Below are 23,196 nucleotides of genomic sequence, written 5' to 3'. Positions count from 1 at the left end.
TAATTTTGTGTTAATTTGAAATCGGCTAAATTTATGGTCACCTGTCGTATTTTCACGAATTTTGAATTCCGCTTTTTTCAAAACCCATTAACCCAATACCCGTTAATCCGGATTTTCAATACATAAAAGGTATAAAAGGATTTTTTTTTCTCTCCTTGATCTTATCAGATAAAAAAATCTTTTGATCATTTTGTCTTAAAATATATACACCAATTTCAAAATGGGAATGCATCATAAACCAACAGAGTCGTATCCGGCAAAAAACGCTGATGCTGCAGATTTGATTTCTTTTTCATTTATTTTGGCTTGCACTGTCATCCTGACTATTTTCCTAATTTACAACGGTATAAAATACCTTTTATCACGCACCAATAGCCAGGCCTTCAAAGATGAATATGAACTAACGTCGACACACGCAAATGAAGAAGAAGATACTCAGCAGCTGATGAAAGAAAATCAGGAGCTGGTACAACAACTTCAACGTGCAAAAAGATTGTCAAAGGCCGGTTTATTTGTCGGATATTTGATTCTAACAGCTGGGCTGTATCTGGGCGTACGAGCAATACAAGCTGGTCTCATGAAACAAAAAATTATAAACGGAGAAGGGCTGTTTGGTTCTGGAAGCTAAAAAAAAGTCGTTTGTTTTAGGTTTGTATTAAAAGTTATAACATTTCAATTTTGAATGAAAAACTTTAAAACCCCAAAGTTTTCATTAAAGATTTGTCACAATTTAAACGTCGTTAACGACCTCTTAAAATTAAGATGTTTGATCAAAGTTATACAAAGTTATATTTTCTATAGTCATTTTCATAAAGTCATTTTCACATAGGAATCCGTTGAGGATAGTAATTAGTCGTTGAGTTGTCGTTATCACATAAAAATTAATAAAAAAATCGTTTTTAATAAAGAATTCTTGTCGTGATCTTAAAAGGAGTCTGTTCCAACTGATCATAAAGTTCTTTAATACCAGATTCACTAACGTTGCAAACATCAGCCATGAGATATGCAATTTCACCATGACTTTCAGTATACTGCTTTTCAATATTATGATGAGAAAGAATCTCATTCACCGTCTTGAGAACACCAGGAACATTCTGATGAACATAAAGAACACGAGCCTTGTCGCTATCATCCGAAGGTGATGAGCGTAAAGAAACTTCAGGGAAGTTAACAGCGCCATTAGTAGAACCTTCATTGACATATCTCGAAAGCTTATCACCAACCTCAATACTAATGCTAGCTTGAGCTTCGGATGTGCTGCCACCGATATGAGGTGTGAGAATAATATTAGAAAGCTGACAAAGGCTAGAAGCCCAATCATTCAAAGAATCATTAAACAAGCCAACACCATTTTTAGCAGGCTCATTAGGATAAACATCAAGGGCAGCTCCGGCAAGCTTGCCACTATTCTTAGCCGCAATAAGTGCAGGAATATCGACAACGTGTCCTCTAGAAGCATTGATCAAGTAGGATCCCTCTTTCATAACATCAAACTGAGCAGTTGAAATCATTTTGAAAGTTTCTGGAAGCTGAGGAACATGGAGAGTAACGAAATCAGCTTGACGCAAGAGAGCTTCAAGAGTGGGTACTTGCTTGGCTGAGCCAAGAGGCATAATGGTGATAACATCATAATAAATGACAGTCATACCCATAGCTTCAGCTAAAACAGAAAGTTGAGAACCAATATGTCCATAACCCACAATACCAAGAGTTTTTCCACGGATTTCATAGCATCTTGCAGAAACCTTGTTCCAAGTTCCAGCATGCATCTCAATGGATCGGTCACCAAGTTGACGAGCAAGAGTGATAATCTCAGCAATTACAAGCTCAGCAACAGAGCGAGAATTAGAGAATGGAGAGTTAAAAACAGCGATACCTTTAGAAGCAGCAAAATCAAGAGCAACTTGATTGGTTCCAATGCAAAAGCATCCAATAACGATAAGATTTTGAGCTGCCTTCAAGACCTTTTCGTTAAGTTGTGTCTTGGAGCGAATACCAACAACATGAACGTCCTTAATTTTTTCAATAAGCTCGTCTTCAGGAAGAGAGGATTTGTAAAATTCAACTTGGTAACCTTGAGACTTAAAAGCCTCAACCGCATTTTGATGAACATTCTCCAAAAGAAGAACCTTGATATCAGTGGTAGAAAATGGTTTCAAAGCCTTTTGTTCCCTAGTGCCAGTATATGAAAGTCTGCGGCGGCCAAATGAGCCAGAAGGTGAACCAACATAACTTCCTTGAGCAGGAGAAGTAGAAACAACGTTAATTGGGCTGGACATAATAATAAGTTAATCGATAGATATGTGGGTGTTTAGAGATAATAGAAAAGATTTTAAACCAAATGCTGGTCTTTTATAGTTTAATCTATGAAATTTTCAACCAGACAAAAAAATTTTTATGCTTACCTTAAGACTTATTGCTTACTAAATAATATATGAATAATATTGACCTAACCCTGATATGACGTTTGGTACAAAATGAGTCATGAATTGGCACATGATGCGATGATTGACCGAGAAAACTTTTCAAAATATTATTATCCCACAGGTCATTACGCTACAAAACGTGATTTACAACATACAACCATTTACTTCTGTTAAATTAACTGTTTAAATTCTAAACTATTAAAATGAATGTTAACTAAAAACATGAAACATAATATCTAGTCTATTTTCCTACTTTAAACGACAATATATCATTATGACCACTAGTTATCTCGTCGGTTTCTGAGATTTTAATTCCTGGATAGGTTTCAATTGCTGAAATTGGAACATCGCCCATAATTTTTCGTGCGGCACTACCAGCAGTCGTGTTTTCTTTCAACAAAACGCATTCACGAAAATCTAACTTTGAAAAGTTTTTAACTGGAAAAACTGGTATAAGTCCTAAAACTTCGGCCGACGCTTGTAGAGTCTCCATGACACCTGTACTTCCAAATCGATATAAAACAGTGTCTTTAATATGCTCGATTTGGTTTTTTAACTTTTCATCTAAAGGTTTCAGACCACATCCTGCGCCCAGATCTTCGTAGGTGTCGACAAACTCTGTACCAGGCTCATATTTGATGTATCCCTGTTTTTGAAGTTTTCGTAAAAACACCTCAGTTAAAGCAGAACTTAAAACTACTTTGGCGTTAGGAAATTTCCTTAAAATTTTTGAAATATTTTTGTCCGCATCAGGATGATCAATCTTGTTTAAAGAAAGAACCGTTGGAAACTTTTCTGCCACAAAAGCTTTAACAACAGTAAATACATCGTCCATGGTCCAATCTTCTAAGGGACCAATTGGCTGTTCGATTCTTTTAAGTGCTCTTGCCACCAAATTTGCTGTGCTTCCGTAGCCACTGAATTGATTTTGTAATGTATCAATAATTGATGATTTTGTAGCTGTATGGCGGCGCTTAATTGAACCCCACCTCCCTTTTAAATTATTAAATACCCAAAGACGGATTTCATCAACTAACCATTCAATATCTGCTATAGGTGAGTATCCTCTAGTAGCCTTTCCTTCAGCATCTGTGGTTCCTGAAACATCAACAACATGTATTAAACAATCTGCGTGGCGTAAATCATCAAGAAATTTATTTCCAAGACCACGGCCTTCGTGTGCACCAGGAACTAATCCAGCAACATCAAGAAGCATAATAGGTACATAACGTTTTCCATCTTTACACCAACCATAATTTGGCTTACAGGTACCCACCTTATCAGGAAATCGGCTACAAGCACAGTCAACTTTTAAATATCCTGTATCAACATCATTAGTTAAAATAGCCCTATAGAACATATTTTTATCATACCAGTTGCCTTATTGGGATCAATGGTGGTAAATGGAAAGGCCCCAGTTTTTGCTTGAGCATCTGTCAAACCTTTCTATGGAGTTAGAAATAGAAAAAAAAAAATCCTAATGCATACTGTTTAATCTATATAATTTGATGTTAGAAATTAATAAAAAAAAATTCTCTCTGAACTTACGTTGTAGATTTCCCACTTGAAGGCTTTCCGACAATTCCAATTAAAGGGTCTCTAGGCATTTTCTTATAGCTTTCTAAGATAAAAAAAAAAAAAACTAATAATTCATGTTAAGTATAAAACTTAGTAACGTAACACAAAAAAATTTGGTAGCTAACTAACTTCAATATCTATGCTACTCACTAAAACATACCTAAGCATAATAGCGTGGAAGACTGTAAACCGCGAATATATTATCATCAACCTTTATTAATTCACTATACGTTATCATGCGACAATTTCAAAGATTTCAAAAAAGATTTTTTTCTTCCATAACGGAAATACCATCTGTTCCTCATTTGAAAAGCAAAACCAATGATTATCTCCCTCCTGAAGCACTTTTATTCTCTGATAAAGTGATATTTAAGCAGAAAATAACAACGGGGGCGTTAATATCTTTATTTGCTTCTCAGAAAAATTTAAATATTCCAGCTAATTTATTGAATCAGCAATGGGAGAAATCAATCGAATTAATTAATCAAAGATCTCCACTATACATTCCAGGTGAAAAATTAAGCATTTTACATCATAAAAATTGGATAATGGAAGTATTAGAAAGCACATTACATCCATTTATAAAATTTGGATCACCACTTCAAGATGACATTTTACGGGACCAACTTAAATATCGCGTTTATAAGAATCTCATTGATTCTCGAACATATTTTATTGAAAAGCCTATTATAAAATTTCTTCAAAAACTCCAAGTTGGAAATATACCGGTTGGATTAATTGCGAATTCATTTCCTCAGTTTGAGTCAATTATTGAAGGCATAGAGCAACGTATCAAAACCAAAAAACCCTTATTATCAACACCTAATAAACATTTTTTGCCATTTGTTAATGCCGCTGAAAATGGAATTGCAAAACCTGATCCTAAAATATTTTTAGAAATACTCAAAAAAATGAGCTTAAAATCACCTGAAAATATCTACTATGTTGGTGTTGATCCACTTTTAGACTATGCACCTTCACGAACTCTTGGAATTAAATCGGTTTTATTGACAAGTAATTTTAGTAAACCTATGACTGATATAAAGTATCTTTCCCCAAGACTCTGCCGAGAAAAAACTAGTTTTAGAATTGCAGATATTCAAGAGCTTGAAAGAGTTGTTCTTCCAAAGGAAATATATAAAAAACCTTACCGTTATAGGAAATAAAACTGATAAAAATTTGCAAGAGAAGCAGTACCATTTATTTTTTTTCATTTTTTTCTTTTAATTATACTTTTTAAATTTTTCCTCTGTTCATAACTATAGATAAAGAGTATGGATGAGTACCTTCAGATTTGTGTCGATAGTGATATTTTTTATCAATTCCCTTTTCTGGTTTTAAGCTCGATTTCAACTTTGAATGTCTCATAATTTCTTTAGATTCTGTTAATTCATGTTCAATTGCTTTAAGGTTTGCGGTAGAGTAAAAGTTTTTTCTTCCAAGTTGAGAAATGTAATTATTTTCTAAAGGCAGCATCCTTTTTCTTAATTCATGAATTGATTTATCTAAAGCTAGTTCAATCGCGCAACGATTTCGTATTAAAGACATTTTGGGCCACAAAGCCCTTTGTCCTCTAAGATGGGCTTCAAGAAATTTTTCTTTGGTAGGATTTTTGAATAAATCTTTTAAATCACCAAGGCTGATTTCAGGAAGAATCGTTATATCACCTGCATATTGTTGAGAAATGACTGCCCTAAGTTTAGATGAAAGGTTTTGAAATAATCCTAATTCATGAGTTACAAGTAAAAAATGAGAAATTTCATCAGTCATATAATTCTGAGCCTTAGTCATTGTTATGAGAATTTCATGAAAAAAACTATTGCTTTCTTTCATATTTTCCACAACAGACTTTAATAGTGTGGTAGCTTTCATTATTGGTGCAACATGTGGGTTAACCTGGCAAGCAATAAAATGATTAACATTGAATAGCTCAGAAAGACGAGCTAAAGGAATATCATTATCTACTGAACCGTCAATGTATTTTAAAGGAGATGGACTCCATTGGCGTATATCACCAGTAGTATAATCTTTTGATAAAAGAACGTAAGAAGGAAAAACAAATGGAACTGAACAGCTTGCACAAACTGCAGACCATATTAATACATTTGGTGAAGTTAAATAATTTAAAATTCGGGCTGATTCATAAATACTAGCTGGTGAAACAGTAACATTAAGAATTTTTCGTGTTCTGTTATAAGCTTCTTGGAATGTAATATTTCCTAATAACCCCTGGAGAGTATTTGCTAGATATTTATTATCAAGAACAGTACCATACTTTAAAAATCTGGCAAATCTGACATTGATAGTTTCTTCTTTCCCAGTCTCTTCAAAAATATCGAATTTTTCCTCAATTAAAGTATCAAAAAGTTCGTCAATTTCATGATCAAGATGAATGCACAAAATACTAGCAAATATAGACCCCGCCGATGAACCAGAAACAATACGAGGTAAAAGGTTATTGTGAAGAAGCTCCCTCATGACACCGACATGAATTAGTCCTAAGATACTTCCACCAGAAAGAACGAGGGCTGTTCGGCCAAAATTCTTACGTGTTTGAACTAAAGTATCAAGTATTTGAAGGTCTGCCAAAATGCCCTGTTTTCCATATTCAAGTAAGGTTTGAAGGCATTGTTCACATTCCAAAATGTAGTCTTCTATGATTTTTTTGGTTCCTGTATGAGAATAATTATAAAGTCTAAAATCCCCCATGTTTCCGAGATTCCGTTCAAACTGAGTACGTATCATAAACAGAAGACGACTTAAATCTCCAGACTGTCGACATTGATAAAATTCTTCAGTTCGGTGTTTTATTAATTTGTAGTCGTAAATTGAGGACTCATCTTGATTTTTCCATTTATCGTAACCATTTATATAATCAAGTTGTTCCGATGCCTCTCTCCATTGTTTGAAAGTGTTTGCACGTCGTTGTTGCTGTTTTAAACCCTCATCCGCAGTAAATGTATCTTGCAATAGAAAACAATCATTCAACTTTTTTAGAAAAAAATCCAGATTTGATATTATCATTAATTATATTGGCAAAATAAAATATTTGGGTATACAAAAAGGTAATTATTCATTTTAAGATAATTTAATTATCTAAAACTAAGTTTTAAAATACTTAACTAAAAGTATCTAATCTAATATATTCAACTCTAATTATGCTTGCAAAATAGGTGAGGGGTAGTTACTGAAAAGAATGATTGCATGTGAAAAATTATAGGTTACCCGGCATATAGCCCTAATTACGAAGCTTACTAATAAAAAAATTTATTATTATAAAAGGGGAGAAATTTTTCCTTTATTTTAGTTTCTTTCTCTTCACACATAAGCAGGAGTTTAGCATCTTCGTATATGGCCCTTGCCTTTTACCAGAGCCATCCGGGTGTTAACTCTTTAAATGCTATTATTATAGTTTTTGGAATTTTTTGACTAGTTTTTTTTAACATGTCTAACTTTTTACGTTAAATATGTGGTGTTCATATCTTTAATGTAAAATTTTTTTTTTTTTAGTTCTTGCAAAAACATTTTTAGGTTTCTGGGGTTTTGGACTATCTTTGATTACCTGGCAGTCTTTTAAGTTAATTTTCAATGTACCTGCCATATTAATAGGCTTTGTAGAAGGTGTTGTGCCTTTGGATAGTATTGCTTTTTGTTTAATTGCAGCGGAAATTTGCTTTTGTAGAATGTGCTCTTGAACATTGTCTTCAGATTCGTCATCTTTCTTTTTACTTAGAGTATTCTTTATTTCTAAAGCTCTAGGTGAATTGTCAATCCATGCAATACACAAACCGTCTTTCTCTGTTTCTTCAACCCTACATAAACCAATTTCATCTAGGTGTTTAGCGAATTGGGAAAGCGTGGCCCATTTTGTTGCATTCATATGTATATGATTCTTATTGGCAATATACTCCTGATAAAAACGATTAACGTTGATGAGTTTCTCTTGATGAGCTGATTTTAATAGACGGATAAAATCATTTTGAAAATCCCTGGAATATTCAGAAATTTTTCCGTTGAAATTTTCTCCAGCAACTAAAATTTGTCGAAGATGCGATTCACTTTGTGTATGACATTTAAATCCATTTTCATCCCGACACTGTTTTTCACATACTTGACAATACCATTTTAATTTTTGAAGGCCTTTTGCCTTCATCTTATTTGCAACATACTTTGGGGTTCCTACTTCCGCTTTCCCCATTTTTAAACAGTTATCTTGTAAATTTTTAGTGAATCAAATGTGATTCAGAAAAAATTCCTATTACACAATCAAAATTATGTAGGTTTAAATGAAAAATAGGAAGAAAAGGAAAAATGTCTAGGTGTGTTATTATCTACTACTAAATTAGTATGTTGAGTCAAAAAAAAATATGTTACATTTTGCCACTGATGGTGTTACAACTAATTAGACTTATAAGTCTATTCCAAAAATTTAAATATCGCCACTTGACTTTTTGGCATTTAAATAACTTCTCACCACCAAAATTTCAAACCCATCAATACCTTTTGTATAAATCGAATTCCACATTACTAGAAACGCAATTAAACCTTTGTGATATATATTATTATGGCTCTTGTTTCAGCTGCTCCGGTACTCGCTCTACTTGAGGAGCCTGACTACAATCTTAAGGAATATGCTCTCAAATCTTTAGATGAAAATGTTGGACAACTATGGGCTGAAATTGCAGACAACATTTCTCAAATGTAAGTTATAAAATCAAATATTAAACTCCATATTAACTTTTTTCAGTGAAGAATTATATGAAGACCCTAAATTTCCTTCTCAAAAACTAGCTGCTTTGGTAGCATCGAAAGTAAGTGTTTCTTTACATCTATAAGAGGTGGTTACTAACATTCGATATTAAAGGTTTATTATAATTTAGGGGAATTTGAAACCTCAATGAAATATGCACTTGTTGCAGGTGATTATTTTGATATAAATCAAAAGTCTGAATATGTTGAAACAATTGTTTCTAAATGTATCAATCATTACATTTCTTTGGCTCAAGGTATTCACGATTGGTCAAATAAAGAAAAAAACTCCTCCGACCAAAGCTCTTTGACTATAGATCCTGCTTTAACTGCAATTGTTGAAAAAATGCTGCAACGCTGTGTTAAAGATTCCGACTTTAATCTAGCAATTGGCGTTGCGCTTGATTCTAGAAGACTTGATGTCATTGAAGATATTATTGAATCTAACCTTCAAAATCAAGAAGAAGCATTGGATCTGATCAACTATGTTTTGGATTGTTCAATTAATCTTGTAAATGTTCGCGAGTTTCGAAACAAAGTCTTAAGAAGCTTGGTTCCGCTTATCACTAGCTTAAAAGAACCTGATTATTTTGCAGTATCAAAAATTATTGTTCAACTTAATGATTCAAGCATTGCAATTGATTTATTTAATGATCTTTTGAAAGATGCATCTAATGAAGATAAGAGACTTATTGCTTATCAGGTTGCTTTTGATCTTGTGGCCTCTGCTTCTCAAGAACTTCTTGAAAATGTTCATTCTCAATTTGAAAAACAGACTGGATCTGAGGAATATGCAAAACTTACTAAAATTCTATCAGGAATTCCTACATGTGATTATAATTTAACATTTTTAAAAAAACACATGAATACAGATATGTCTATTTTGAAAAAGACAAAAACCTTTTTGGATGGCCGCAACTCAATATTCCATTCAGCAGTTACATTTGAAAATGCATTTCTTCATGCTGGCACTACAACTGACACTTTTTTCCGAACAGACTTGGAGTGGCTTGGTAAGGCAACTAACTGGACGAAATTTTCGGCTACTGCGGCTCTTGGTGTTATTCATCAGGGAAATCTGACTCAAGCCCGCAGAATTCTTAATCCTTATTTTCCTGGTACTCCTCATGGCTCTTGTTACACACAAGGAGGTAGTCTTTATGCTCTTGGCATTATCTTTGCAGGTCATGGACGTGAAGTGATTGACTATCTTTGTACTCAAGTTGTTGATGGTAGTAGTATTCAGGGTCATGAGGGAGAAGTAGTTTTACATGGTGCTGCTCTGGGTCTTGGTGTAGCTGCTATGGGATCTGGAAATATTGACATTTACGAAAAACTTCGAACCGTTTTATATTCGGATTCTGCTATTGCAGGTGAAGCCACTGGATTAGCTATGGGTCTAGTTATGCTTGGATCGGCTTCGGAGACATCTGTTAATGAAATGCTTCAATATGCGCATGAGACTCAGCATGAAAAAATTATCAGAAGCTTGGCACTTGGAATTGCTTTGCTCATGTATGGTAAAGAAGAAGCAGCTGATGCCTTAATTGAACAGCTTATTTCAGAACAAGACCCCATTCTGAGATATGGTGGTGCTTTCACAATTGCACTTGCTTATGCGGGTACTGGAAACAACAAAGCCATAAAACAGTTGCTTCATATTGCTGTTTCCGATGCTAGTGATGATGTTCGTCGTGCCTCTGTCATTGGCTTAGGGTTTATTTTACTAAGAAACCCCACAGCTGTTCCTAGAATGGTTGAACTTTTGTCTGAATCACATAATCCTCACGTCAGATATGGAACCGCTTTGGCATTAGGAATATCATGTGCTGGCACTGGTTTGAAAGAAGCTGTAGATGTTCTTGAGCCCATGATGAAAGATTCAGTTGATTTTGTTCGCCAAGGCGCTTTGATTTCTATTGCTATGATTTTAATACAGCAAAATGAGAGAACATTTCCTGGTGTGAAGGCAATTAATGAAACCTTTGCCAGTGTGATTCAAAACAAGCATGAAGATTCTATGGCCAAGTTTGGAGCTGCTCTTGCGCAAGGTATTATTGATGCTGGTGGAAGAAATGTTACAATTTCACTTCAGCATAGCCAAACCAATAATCTTAATATGAAAGCCATTGTAGGGTTGGCAATTTTCACACAATATTGGTACTGGTTTCCTCTTACTCACTTTCTTTCCTTATCATTTACTCCCACTTCTATAGTCGGAGTTAAAGAGGATCTTTTTGTCCCCTTATTTGGGTTCCATAATAGTGCTAAGCCTCGTTTATTTGCTTATCCCCCTAAGGTTGAGGAAACTAGTGAGAAGAAGCCTATCAAGGTTGAGACAGCTGTTCTTTCGACAACAAATCGTGCAAAGACAAGAGCTCGTAAAACTTCAAAGGCTACCGCCAAGCTCTCGGAGGACTCAAGAAAAGATGATACAGACGAAAAGATGGAGACCGATGATACTAAAAAGTCTCTTTCGAGTGAGGAATCTTCAAAAGAAGCAGAAAAGTCTGTGAACTCAAGTCGCCGTTCAAATAGGTTAGATAATATGTCCCGCGTTGTTCCAGCTCAATTGAAGTTTATTTCATTTGAGGAAAACTCGCGATATGTCCCAGTTAGAAGACTTCGTGAATCTGGAGGTGTCATATTAGTTAAAGACTTGACTCCTGATGAGCCAACAGAACTGATTGTCACGGTACGACAGAAGTCTGAGGAAGAAAGTAGTGAAGCTCCTCTACCTAATCCTTTTATTTACGATGATGAAGATGAAAGTCAAGAAAAGTGAATAGAAATTTAGAAGGATGGAAGGATAATTAATGTTGCCTTATAAATTTACTAATAAATATACTCTATGTTAAAGAAATCTTCCTAGTGCGGGACCAAGTGCGTTCTTCTCTTTTCGTAATTTTTCGACCCTTTGTAATTTTTGTTTTTGAAGATATTTATCTCTCGCAAGAACCTTTTGAACTTTTGCATTCCGACTATCAGTAGATTTAAACCCAGTATTCAAGTTGGTGTTTAGAGTTGGTGCATCGTGACCTAATTCTTGAGCTTCAGCTCTTTCTGATGCTTTGATTCTAATAGTATCCACTGAAGATGCAAGTTTGCCAATCGATGTTGGGTCGAGAACAATCATTTCTGGCTGAAGCTTGTTTAGAAGTTCACGCACCTCATTTTCGCGACGACCTTCTCTAGAAGCATTCATGAATGGATTAACTTCAAGGCCATCAAAGTTAGCCTCACCAGAGCCAGGAATGATCAATGAAGATACTCCTTTAGCGTGACCAACTCCTAAAATATCTTCAAACGGACAAAATCGAACATTTGCAACTTTGGAGCCAGGAAACGAATGATTCATGTATGGAGGGTTCGATTTACTACCAGTGGTAAATACATCTTTCCATACTTGAACATGAGACGAAAACCCTACACCTAAAAGGCCAGATTCAGAAATATGTAAGGAAGTCGCAGGTGTTGGTGAGTAAACAGAATTGACATGTTCCTTAAAATTCCTTATATCCCAAATTTTAACAGTCTTGTCGCTTGAAGCGCAAGCCATATACTTCCCTTCACGGTCAACTGCCAGTGATCTAATAGGGCCTCTACTTGCGAGAAGCTTTATTAAAGGGGATTTTACTGTTGGAGACCATAGAGTAACAGTTCCATTACCGTGACCCAAATGAAGTATAGCGTTATAAGGATTTTGAGTAAATGATTGTGTGGGACCTAACCGGGTCTTATGATCAGCAACCAGCTTTCCAGTAGAAACATCCTGGTATTTTAAACATCCCGTATTACCAACTGAAGCTAAAAGAAAATGAAAAGGAAGGTATTCTAACGCTGTAACATCAATGTGGTCTTTCAGCTTATGAACTTCAGTTCCAACACTATCATAAATAAAAACATATTTTTTTTGTGCAGCTGCGTAAAATTGGTTATCGCCTTGAAGCCACTTTCCGGCACGAACACTTTCTCCAACGTTAATTTCAGATTCTAGTTTTCCTTGTTTCCAATCAAAAGACGCTATATGCCCTTTTGAACCACATATCAACAGATGGTTTCCCGTACGAGAATAATCAACCTTATATGGTCCTAAATCATTGAGCTGAAGATCAAAAGATTTTCGTGTTGTTTGGATATCAACGTTATCTTTTATGTCTTTTTGACTAATTTTATAAGTTTTTTCAAGATCATTTTCGGTTTCTAGGTATCCCTTGTCTTCTAAAAGCATAAACTCTTCTACACGAGCGGCGGATAACGCAGCCTCTTTAAATTTCTCTTCTTCATGATGAAGTTTATTTTTCAGATGATGGCTCTTCACTTTCTAAAATATGTTAAATCATAACAATTCAAATATATATAACAAAATACAATAGTTACCTTCAAATTACGAGGTTTTCCTCGTTCATACTTCTCTAACGACGGATTCTTTTTCGGGTATTTTTTTTCTGAAGTTGCCATTTTTACTCCTGAATGAACAACTTGGATCGTGGTACTTGAGTAAATATTACCAAAATAAAAAAAATAAAATAAAACGAAGACACTAATATTAACATCTTAAAAAATTTTTTTAATGTTAATCACGTGATATAAAACTTATATTTGATTTGAAGTATTGTTTAATTATAAATAAAGCACAAGTCTTAAGTTTATTTTTTCTCACTTGAAATTTACAAGGCCCTCTTCTTTTTTATTTCTGGTTCTTTTATCTACAAACAAGTTCTTCTACATCAACCAGCACAACAAGCTTAAGATCAGTTGCGAAAATGTCTTGGCGTCAAAGAAAAATACCCCTATCTATCTACAGAGGAGGAACCTCTAGAGCACTGTTTTTTCATAAAAAAGATATCCCTGTAGATCCAGTTCTCCGTGATAAAGTTTTGAAGAGAGCTATGGGAACACCGGATCCTGATCAAATCGATGGTTTGGGATCAGGTGTAAGCACACGGTCTAAGGTGGCTATAATTTCAAAATCAAACAATCCTGGAGTTGACATTGAATACACATTTGCACAAATAGGTATAGCAGATGATACTGTGGATTACGATGCCAACTGTGGAAACATATCGTCCGCGGTAGGTCCTTTTTCTATTGATGAAGGGCTTGTTAGTACATTCCTACCTGGAAAAACAATTAATGGTGGAATCAATACTCAGTTAGTTAGAATATTTAATACGGGAACCCAAAAAATGATATATTCACATGTTCCTATCAATTCTGAAGGAATAGTTCAATTTGAAGGAGATTTTAAGGTTGATGGTGTTCCAGGTAATGGCGCCCCAATTTTGATAGATTGGAAAGATACCGTTGGAGCTTCGAGAAACTTAGGGCCATTACCAACTGGAAATCCTATCAATTTCATTAATGTCCAAGGAGTTGATATCCCAGCAACAATCTGTGATGTTGGAAATATTGCGGTTTTTGCAAAAGCATCCGATTTTGGCTTGACGGGATCTGAGAGTAGACAAGAAATTGACAATAACCTGGATATTGATAGAATGTTGAGAATATTTCGATCTAAGGCTGCCGAGCTTGTAGGAATGACTGATGATTGGAAGAAAGTTGTGGATGAAACTCCATTCACTCCATTTATTGTTTTACTTTCTTCTGTATCTGAAAGTACTCCAGAGATGGACATTCAAGCGCGCTTAATATTAAAAAACCATTGTCATCCGTCATTGGCAGCTAGTGGAGCTATCTGTATTGCAGCATGCAGTCGAATACCTGGAACTGTACTAAACAACATGATTTCTAAAGAATCACTTTTAAAAGATCATATCAAAATTTCTCATCTAAAAGGAAGTTTAACAGTGTGGGTAGAGACTGGAGAATCGCAAACATCGAAAAACACACATTTTGAAGTACTTGCAATTGGAAGAACTGCTCGAAAAATATTAGATGGATACGTCTATATACCTGAGACTGTTTGGGAAAGTTAGCTTCAAAATATTTTTTTTTTCTTGGAATTTTCCACGAAATAAACTTTTTTTTGTTAATTGCTTATTGTGCTCTAAAAAAAAACTGTAAATTTAATTTGCGAATTTATCAATTGTGCTTTCAAAAGTTCTGTAGAAAAACTAAAAATGTACTCTTGTTAGTATATGTAGCTAAAATTACTCTCTTAAAAAAATATATAGGGCTAGGGCATCTGATTTAACAGCCATACGAATATGTACATATATAACTTCTCCTACCAAATTTAATATTTTGATTTTTTTTTCTTTCAAATAGGCTAAACTAAACTTTTAACAGCAGATTTTTAATATAAAAAATTGACTGATCCATCTAATTAAAAGCCCAAACAAAAATGCAAGCACCTGTTGTTGTTATGAGTAAGTTTGATATTGTTTTTTTAGATAAAAATTTGTTCAACTAACTTCTTAAGATGCCGGTGGCGAACGACAGACTGGACGAAAGGCCCAGGTGTCAAATATTACTGCAGCAAAAGCGTACGTATCAACTACAAACATTTGTTTCTATAATTTGCTAATCATGAAATGAAAATAGTGTTGCTGATATTATTCGGACATGTCTTGGCCCTAAAGCTATGCTCAAAATGCTGCTTGATCCTATGGGCGGAATTGTTCTTACCAACGATGGCCATGCAATTCTTCGTGAAATTGAGGTTGCTCATCCAGCTGCCAAAAGCATGATTGAGTTAAGCAGAACCCAGGACGAAGAAGTTGGTGATGGAACGACAACTGTTATTATTCTTGCTGGTGAGATTTTGGCTCAAACGTTTCCATATGTCGAGAGAAACATTCATCCTGTTATTATTATTTCAGCTCTTAAGGAAGCTTTGAAAGATGCACTTGAGATTATTCATGATATTTCCAAACCTATTGATACCAATGATGAATCTCAGATGATCAGCCTTATTCGATCATCTATTGGAACAAAATTTGTTTCTAGATGGAGTAACCTTATGTGCAAGTTAGCTTTGGACGCTGTCAAAACTGTTGCTATCGAAAACAATGATCGCAAAGAGATTGATATTAAAAGATATGCCCGTATTGAAAAGATCCCCGGTGGTGAAATCGAGGAATCTAAGGTTTTGGATGGTGTTATGCTAAACAAAGATATTACACATCCTAAAATGAGACGACGAATAGAAAACCCAAGAATTATTTTGTTGGATTGCCCGCTAGAGTACAAGAAGGGTGAATCACAAACCAACATTGAGATTACAAAAGAAGAGGATTGGACACGAATTTTAGAAATTGAGGAGGAGCAAATAAAAACTATGTGTGAAACCATCCTTTCATTTAATCCTGATATTGTTATTACTGAAAAAGGTGTTTCTGATTTGGCTCAACACTACCTACTCAAAGGAAACGTATCAGCCCTTCGACGCGTTAGAAAAATGGATAACAATAGAATTGCTAGAGCTACAGGTGCTACTATTGTTAACCGTGTGGAAGATCTTCGTGAATCTGATATCGGTACAAGATGCGGATTATTTAATATTGAACTTATTGGTGATGAATACTACACATTTCTTACGAAGTGCCAAGATCCTCATGCCTGCACCGTTCTTCTGCGTGGCCCTTCCAAAGATATCCTTAATGAGATTGAGCGCAACCTTCAAGACGCTATGTCGGTGGCCCGTAATGTTTTTTTTGCTCCTCGTTTATCTCCAGGTGGTGGTGCTACCGAGATGGCTATTAGTGTTCGCTTGGCTGAAAAGGCCAAAACCATTGAGGGAGTTGCCCAGTGGCCTTATAGAGCTGTTTCAGATGCTATGGAAGTTATCCCACGAACACTTGTCCAAAATTGCGGTGCAAACCCTGTACGCATTTTAAGTTCTCTGAGAGCGAAGCATGCTCAAGGTGGTTATACTTTTGGTGTCGATGGTGAAAATGGAAAAGTAGTTGATATGAATGATTACGGAATTTGGGAGCCAGAGGCAATTAAATTGCAGTCGATAAAAACAGCAATTGAAAGTGCCAGCTTGTTGTTGCGTGTTGACGATATTGTTAGTGGTGTCCGCAAAAGCGAATCTTGACAACTTTAGTTTAATTATGTTTAAATACAATTTGTACTATAAATATTTACGTAAATATCAATTATTGATCTTCGTCATTTGTATTTTCTTGCTGCGGTTGCGGCTCAAATCCCAAGCCCTCTACAAGGCGTAAAAGTTCTTCCATTTCTTCATTTGAAAATCGTTGATCACATTCCTCAATAACATTGTAAAGTACAGGCAAAGACTGAGGTGTAATGTTGATTAGCTGAAGGACTTCTGCTTTTTCCAGTTCAAACCTTTTAATTTCATTAACAAAGGTATTTATTGAATCTGTACTTTGTGGGTGAGCACCATTTCCTGCTGGCCTGTCTCTCAAGTATGCATGCAACTAAAACAATTCAATAAAACGAGAGTTAGGTATTTCAATATGTCATGTAAATTTCACGATTTATTATACCTCTATCAAAATAGTTTCTAAGTTTTCGGATTTTGGACCGGATTTAACATTTTGCTTCAAATCGGCTTGGACTCGACTTTGCTTAATACTATCGAGATGTTTTAAAACCTCAAAATCTAGTAATAGGGAGTTACGCTCTTCTTCTATCTATAATTTTTATTAGAAAATATTTAAAAACTAGCACTCTTATTGCCATCGCACCTTCATTTCGTTATTGGAGATTCAAATAAACACTTGAGATAATTTAGCTACAGGCGATTACCCGGAAAATACGGGTTCGAACCAATGTATTTCTATAGAGTAATTAAATATTAAAAATATTACATAATAAAATGAGCCCTAACAACTATTAGGGCTTATTATGTGACTTTGGTTTCCAAATTTAGTTTGTAACAAGCAAATTTGTCATAAACCCACAAGGCATATCTTCTTCTCCAAGATTGCGGGATGTAATCAAAATTTTCTATCAAATTTCATTTTTAGAATCTTTTCTGTCTACACCTCAACCTCATAGCAGCCAGGGATAGTTCAACATGCCTCTTGTCGTCACAGAAAAGGGAAATTTCCAACACATTCTTCGGTATGTCGTTATTTGGAATTTGGTTTTAGAGCTACTTGCGTGGATATATGGGAATTTAAAATTTTTCTAACAATTTTTTTAGTCTTCTCGGCACTAACGTCGATGGTAGAGTCAAGATCATGTACGCCTTGACCACCATTAGAGGTGTCGGTCGCCGCTATGCTAACTTGGTTTGCAAGAAGGCTGATGTCGATATGTCTAAGCGTGCTGGTGAGCTTACTGTTGAAGAGCTCGAGAGAATTGTCACCATTATTCAAAACCCTGCTCAATATAAGATTCCTGCTTGGTTCTTGAACAGACAAAGAGACTTCTACGACGGCAAGGATTCTCACCTTCTTGTTAACCAGCTTGACAACAAGCTTCGTGAGGATTTGGAGCGTCTTAAGAAGATCCGTGCTCACAGAGGTCTTCGTCACTACTGGGGCTTCCGTGTTAGAGGTCAACACACTAAGACTACTGGTCGCCGTGGTAAGCAGGTCAGCTCTGCTGGTAAGAAATAAATTTCTTAATTGCTTTTCTTATTACATAAAAATTAATGAATATACGGTAAAATTTGATTCTCACCTTTTGATTTATTTATCTTAATGCTCATGTTTAAATTTTTTTAATGTTTATTTGTAAACCGTTGATGTAGATATATAAAGTTATCACGTGAATTTTTATTTTTTATTTTATGTACATAAAAAATTTCATCAGTGATTATATTTTTTGCCACTATCATACTCTTTTGACCATTTAAAAACGACATAAAAGTAACAATAAACCAAAGTTCTACATATGGGTAATATAATGTCTGCAAGTTTTGCTCCAGAGTGCACAGATGCAAAAAAGGCATATGATAATTGTTTTAATGAGTGGTACAGCGAAAGTAAGTCACAAATAATGATAAATAATCCTAGTTCTAATTATTTTTTTGTATAGAATTCTTGAAGGCTAAATCTGTAAGCTTTATTATCTTAACATATAGTTTTTTTTCTGACTGTTTAGGTAACTAATGAGTGCGAAGATACCTGGCGGGAATATGAATCCTGCATTCATGTATGTTAAGCTATTTGCTCCATCATCTACATGTTGCTAACGTATATTATAGACTGCTTTAGAGAAAAAAGGTATAAAAACAATGTTAAACGATGCTCGAAAAGATGCCCCATTTGAAAAGGGGGGAATCAGCCAAGCTCATGAAACTACTCCGGATAATTCTAAGGTTGAAGCGACGTCAAAATAAGATTATTTGAACAATTGTATATATTAAAACTAAAAAAAAAATGAAGTCAAACTGATAAAGTTACAATTTCTGAAGTCTGTGTCCTTTTTTAACTATTCTGCTTTTATCAATACCTGAAACATTTGGAGTACCTGCAAACATCATAACATTTGCAAGTTCTGTTTCAAAAATTGTTTCCATAAGTTCTACACCTTTTTGGCCGTTATATAGAAGTCCATATAGTACTGGTCTTCCCACCCAAACAAAATCAGCACCAAGAGCTAATGCTTTAAATGCATCGGAGGCGCGTCTAATACCACCATCAAAATGTATAGGAACTTTTCCATTTGCAGCAGCAACTACTTCTGGTAACGAGTCCAAGCTTGCTAAGGTAGAATCTAATTGTCTTCCTCCATGGTTGGAGACCCAAATCCCATCTACACCAGCATTAATAGCATCTTTTGTATCTTCTGCGGTCGCTACCCCTTTGACCCATATTTCCATTTTTGTAATAGAACGAAGCCAAGGAATAGTAGAGCTCCATGTAAGGGTTGGATCTAAAGCATTGGAGGTCTTAATTTCTTCTTTTTTAGAATCATCCAAAACAGCCTTTCTAGCAATCGAGTCTGGAGAAACAGGATTGTCAATAGCACCATCTCTAGATTCAAAGTTCCCCAATTTAACGTAAGAAGGCAACTTGAAATTGTTGTAATTGTCGGCTGGTCTCATACCAACAACAGGTGTATCTACCGTAAGTGCAATTGCTTTATACCCAGCTTTTTCAGCCCGTTCAACTAGCTTTTTTGTAGTTTCTCTATTTTGAAAAACATAAAGCTGCAGTACAGCAACATTTTCTCCTCCCGCTTGCTTAACTTCTTCAAGAGACTTAGTAGAGTAGGAAGAAAGCGCCATTAACCAATTATGAGATTTTGCAGCTTTAGCGGTTGCTATTTCACCTTCTTCTGTTGCCAATTGATGAAAGCCAGATGGAGCAAAACCAATTGGGAATGAGTATTTTTTTCCAAAAATTTCTTTGGGTCTCATATCTATGTTAGAGACATCTGTCATAACTTTGGTTCTAATTCTATATTCATCAAAAACACTTATATTTTCTGCCAACGTAAACTCTTCTGATGCACCACCTGCCCAAAATTCACGAACCTGTTTTGTTGCTAAGGGAAGAGAGGCGCGTTCCAGATCTTTAATAGAAATGATTTTTGCTGGAGGACTTTGGTATTTAGTCATTTTTAACGGATATCAACAAATAAAGTATCATATAAAAATTATTGATTGAAGATAAAGTAACCAAATTTCATGGTTTATATACTTTTGACAAAAGCGGGGTATTATGTGGGGGTAGAATAAAATATATTTGTTTAATTTCATGACAAGAAGATAAAACAACAAAATGAAAAAATAAAAATCCTTAAATCGAATATTATATCGGTTATAGATGGGATATCTAATTGAACATCAGATTCTTTTGATATCTAGGGCATGTTTAATGTTATTTATATTTAAACTAATTAGTTTATCTAACAGGCGAATTGTCTTTAAAATTAATTAGCTTATAAACTTTTATTGACTGCATAGTGTACAAATTAAATAAGTCATATAACCTATAACTTATTACCTACATTTTATAAAAATTTAAAAGGCCGGGTAACAGTATTAATATCTTTTGGATTCTTAAGCTTGCTCAAACCACCAGTAAATTTGACACAAAATTTTTACTTTCAAATCATTATCTTACACACAGCCGTCAATATGCTTAATTTATTCACTCGACCAAAAGCCTCGATCTTTAGGGCCACTTTAACCTCTCCATCTTCATTATTGACACCTATTGCCACTCCTTTTATTCACCAATCACCAAATGTTATTTCTTCACGAACCCTTTTGAAAACACACAAAGGTGCTGCGAAACGATGGAAAAAAACTGGCAATGGCGGATTCAAGCGTGTAAGTCTATTCTTTTTTTTTTTTTTTTTTTTTTTGGAAAGAATCAACTAATTAATATATATTTTATTTTCCAGGGGAAGGCAGGCCATAATCATGGTAATGTGGATTGGAGTCGGAGCGTTGTTAACAATGTTTCAGGAACCGCTTATGCTAAGGGTTCGGGATATGGAAATCACTTGAAGAAACTTAACAGACTTTTACCGAATGCTTAGAGTAGATAAATTCAACGTTGAAAAGATTGTACATAGTAATAAAGATTATGAGTTGTGGTTTATTTTATTTATTTATTTAATTTTTTTTTTGGTGTGCCTACATTGCCAATAAAAACCTTTGCTCTAGCTAATAAATTTTTTTTTTTTTTTACCAATTTCTTATAAAATTGAAAATTTAAAAATGCCTTTAATCGAGGATTTAGGATCTATTAAAGTGACTGGAAGTGCTCGATACTATTCATACACAGCAACTTCTCTTCCATCAACTCCATCTATCTCAAACTCTTCTGGTACATCTCGAGGCAAAAGATCAACAGCCTTAGATCGCAACAGATTTACAGATAGTGCTACTAGACAGCGTGCCATTAAAAGAAGAATCGCGGAACTTGAAAGAGAAAATTATAACGAACAACATTTGAGGTTTGATATTCCTCGCATCGACATTCAAAGCCAGACAGGGGGTTACACTTCAGAAAATAATAAAAGACGACAAGCAAGATCTCATACTAATAGATCTGGGGCCACACCTGCTACTCGAAGGATACTTGCTTCCAGAAAAACATTATCTAATTTATTAGATGATGATCATATTTCTGCCCAATCATTATCAAATTTAGTAACAAAACCTGCTAAATATCCAGTAAAGCACTTATGCAGTATATGTGGTTTTCAAGGGATTTACGTTTGTATGAAATGCGGGTTAAGATACTGTAGCTTAAAATGTGATTCTACTCATAAAGAAACCAGATGTTTAAAAATGTATGGTCATTAAGATGTTACTCGACTTTGTATTTCACGCTTCCACTCATGATAATCTTCAATTCTTGAGACGTTGGTAAACGACATATTACCGGAAATCTAAAAAAAAGTTAATCAAACATTATCAATTTTAAACTTATTGACATACCATATTTCCAATTCCACTTGAGTACTTTTTGTACTCCTTTTTGAAAATAATTCTTTTAGAGTTGGGATTTGTTACTTTTTTTATCCAACTTTGATCATTAATAATGCTGGCAGCCCACTTGATCCATTCATCTAAACGCAATTGGTCCACTTTTGTAAGAAATATTAATTTAGAATATACGTGTTGTGTTTTTCCTTCAATGATTGCAGGCTGTGCTTTTGAGACAACAATCACAATTATTCCACATAAAAGTCCCCATTTATCTTTCACCAAATTGTTGTATATACGGTAGCTTTTTAAAATTGCAGACGTAACGTTACTAGCGATTCCTAATTGAACACAAAGGCTAACAACTTGTTGTTTCGTTGGATCACTTGCTTTGTTTCCACCTTTGACCAAACTTGTCTTCGTTACTCGTTTGTTTTTCACATTTGTTTCTTTAGTAGAAACAGTATCGTTATCTAAGGAGGAAAATTCAAAAGAATTCGGAAATGGTTGATTATTTGTTTTAGAAGGAGATACAGTAACAACGCCTTCAACAATCGGTATATATTTTTTTTTAGGAGAGTTGGGGGCCCGATGTTTTTTTGGGGAGTTTAATTTGACCAAAGGTTCTGAAAGAATTTCATTGGGAAACAATGTATTTCTAAAATGATTTGCCAGTGTTTTGAACCTGGAAGGAGGTAATGATACTCTTTGAGCATTAGGGATTTGTCCGTGCATTACATCTTGAACCCTTCTTTCAACTTTCTCAAAAGCCAACAAAGCACAAATCATTGAACGAGCACTTTCTTCATCTGGTTTCAAGTGTGGTATTAAGTATTTAGAGCGAGATAAAAGGAGTTCTAACTCACTTTTAAGTGAGTCAGGAAACTTGCTTGAAAACCCAGGAAATATATTACTAAGAGCCTGAATGGCTTCGTTTGTATTGCTCATGTTTTGTTGTTAATAGAAGTAATCATATGGTTGAAATGTTAAAAACGAAGGGCTGAGGTTTTGTTTACAGGATTAACATAATAATAATACCACGTGACCAAAAAAAAATTTTAACGGGTAATTTTTTTTCTCAAAATAAAAAAATTTATTCGAACAAGATTTTCTATCATCTCTTGACTTGATTCTTACAGGTCATACTCCAATTTTAAGCATTTACTG

At 34.8% G+C, this 23,196-nt stretch overlaps 13 protein-coding genes across 13 annotated transcripts; 7 read left to right on the top strand and 6 right to left on the bottom strand.

The window, feature by feature from the left end:
• Window positions 1–220: 220 nt before the first annotated feature.
• SAPINGB_P001742 (uncharacterized protein) lies at window positions 221–628 on the top strand (the record flags this gene model as incomplete). The annotated part of the gene is made up of 1 exon (XM_031996463.1): window positions 221–628. One exon carries the CDS (start codon window positions 221–223, stop codon window positions 626–628), a length of 408 nt encoding a protein of 135 aa, XP_031852354.1.
• A 271-nt stretch (window positions 629–899) lies between these two features.
• SAPINGB_P001741 (uncharacterized protein) lies at window positions 900–4,033 on the bottom strand (the record flags this gene model as incomplete). Its single annotated transcript, XM_031996462.1, has 6 exons — window positions 900–2,271; window positions 2,687–3,343; window positions 3,464–3,746; window positions 3,800–3,859; window positions 3,915–3,922; window positions 3,975–4,033. The coding sequence occupies 6 exons, from the start codon at window positions 4,031–4,033 to the stop codon at window positions 900–902; spliced, it is 2,439 nt and encodes an 812-aa protein (XP_031852353.1).
• A 1,207-nt stretch (window positions 4,034–5,240) lies between these two features.
• Window positions 5,241–7,884, bottom strand: SAPINGB_P001740 (uncharacterized protein; the record flags this gene model as incomplete). The annotated part of the gene is made up of 2 exons (XM_031996461.1): window positions 5,241–6,658; window positions 7,599–7,884. The coding sequence occupies 2 exons, from the start codon at window positions 7,882–7,884 to the stop codon at window positions 5,241–5,243; spliced, it is 1,704 nt and encodes a 567-aa protein (XP_031852352.1).
• Window positions 7,885–8,568: 684 nt separating this feature from the next.
• Window positions 8,569–11,538, top strand: SAPINGB_P001739 (uncharacterized protein; the record flags this gene model as incomplete). Its single annotated transcript, XM_031996460.1, has 3 exons — window positions 8,569–8,705; window positions 8,752–8,815; window positions 8,869–11,538. 3 exons carry the CDS (start codon window positions 8,569–8,571, stop codon window positions 11,536–11,538), a joined length of 2,871 nt encoding a protein of 956 aa, XP_031852351.1.
• A 69-nt stretch (window positions 11,539–11,607) lies between these two features.
• SAPINGB_P001738 (uncharacterized protein) lies at window positions 11,608–13,214 on the bottom strand (the record flags this gene model as incomplete). The annotated part of the gene is made up of 2 exons (XM_031996459.1): window positions 11,608–13,077; window positions 13,134–13,214. The coding sequence occupies 2 exons, from the start codon at window positions 13,212–13,214 to the stop codon at window positions 11,608–11,610; spliced, it is 1,551 nt and encodes a 516-aa protein (XP_031852350.1).
• A 305-nt stretch (window positions 13,215–13,519) lies between these two features.
• Window positions 13,520–14,692, top strand: SAPINGB_P001737 (uncharacterized protein; the record flags this gene model as incomplete). Its single annotated transcript, XM_031996458.1, has 1 exon — window positions 13,520–14,692. One exon carries the CDS (start codon window positions 13,520–13,522, stop codon window positions 14,690–14,692), a length of 1,173 nt encoding a protein of 390 aa, XP_031852349.1.
• A 368-nt stretch (window positions 14,693–15,060) lies between these two features.
• Window positions 15,061–16,758, top strand: SAPINGB_P001736 (uncharacterized protein; the record flags this gene model as incomplete). The annotated part of the gene is made up of 3 exons (XM_031996457.1): window positions 15,061–15,085; window positions 15,139–15,202; window positions 15,261–16,758. The coding sequence occupies 3 exons, from the start codon at window positions 15,061–15,063 to the stop codon at window positions 16,756–16,758; spliced, it is 1,587 nt and encodes a 528-aa protein (XP_031852348.1).
• A 61-nt stretch (window positions 16,759–16,819) lies between these two features.
• Window positions 16,820–17,383, bottom strand: SAPINGB_P001735 (uncharacterized protein; the record flags this gene model as incomplete). The annotated part of the gene is made up of 3 exons (XM_031996456.1): window positions 16,820–17,107; window positions 17,177–17,323; window positions 17,378–17,383. 3 exons carry the CDS (start codon window positions 17,381–17,383, stop codon window positions 16,820–16,822), a joined length of 441 nt encoding a protein of 146 aa, XP_031852347.1.
• A 326-nt stretch (window positions 17,384–17,709) lies between these two features.
• On the top strand, window positions 17,710–18,256 carry SAPINGB_P001734 (40S ribosomal protein uS13; the record flags this gene model as incomplete). The annotated part of the gene is made up of 2 exons (XM_031996455.1): window positions 17,710–17,756; window positions 17,839–18,256. The coding sequence occupies 2 exons, from the start codon at window positions 17,710–17,712 to the stop codon at window positions 18,254–18,256; spliced, it is 465 nt and encodes a 154-aa protein (XP_031852346.1).
• Window positions 18,257–18,533: 277 nt separating this feature from the next.
• On the top strand, window positions 18,534–18,981 carry SAPINGB_P001733 (uncharacterized protein; the record flags this gene model as incomplete). Its single annotated transcript, XM_031996454.1, has 4 exons — window positions 18,534–18,624; window positions 18,678–18,697; window positions 18,744–18,794; window positions 18,847–18,981. 4 exons carry the CDS (start codon window positions 18,534–18,536, stop codon window positions 18,979–18,981), a joined length of 297 nt encoding a protein of 98 aa, XP_031852345.1.
• A 60-nt stretch (window positions 18,982–19,041) lies between these two features.
• On the bottom strand, window positions 19,042–20,205 carry SAPINGB_P001732 (uncharacterized protein; the record flags this gene model as incomplete). The annotated part of the gene is made up of 1 exon (XM_031996453.1): window positions 19,042–20,205. One exon carries the CDS (start codon window positions 20,203–20,205, stop codon window positions 19,042–19,044), a length of 1,164 nt encoding a protein of 387 aa, XP_031852344.1.
• A 522-nt stretch (window positions 20,206–20,727) lies between these two features.
• On the top strand, window positions 20,728–21,134 carry SAPINGB_P001731 (mitochondrial 54S ribosomal protein bL35m; the record flags this gene model as incomplete). The annotated part of the gene is made up of 2 exons (XM_031996452.1): window positions 20,728–20,922; window positions 20,997–21,134. The coding sequence occupies 2 exons, from the start codon at window positions 20,728–20,730 to the stop codon at window positions 21,132–21,134; spliced, it is 333 nt and encodes a 110-aa protein (XP_031852343.1).
• A 768-nt stretch (window positions 21,135–21,902) lies between these two features.
• SAPINGB_P001730 (uncharacterized protein) lies at window positions 21,903–22,977 on the bottom strand (the record flags this gene model as incomplete). Its single annotated transcript, XM_031996451.1, has 3 exons — window positions 21,903–21,992; window positions 22,042–22,190; window positions 22,896–22,977. The coding sequence occupies 3 exons, from the start codon at window positions 22,975–22,977 to the stop codon at window positions 21,903–21,905; spliced, it is 321 nt and encodes a 106-aa protein (XP_031852342.1).
• Window positions 22,978–23,196: the final 219 nt, after the last annotated feature.

This window comes from Magnusiomyces paraingens (genome assembly GCF_902498895.1).
Source record: "Magnusiomyces paraingens strain CBS 517.90 genome assembly, contig: contig1, whole genome shotgun sequence".
Lineage (NCBI taxonomy): Eukaryota > Fungi > Ascomycota > Dipodascomycetes > Dipodascales > Dipodascaceae > Magnusiomyces > Magnusiomyces paraingens.
This window is presented reverse-complemented; position numbering and strand designations above follow the sequence as displayed.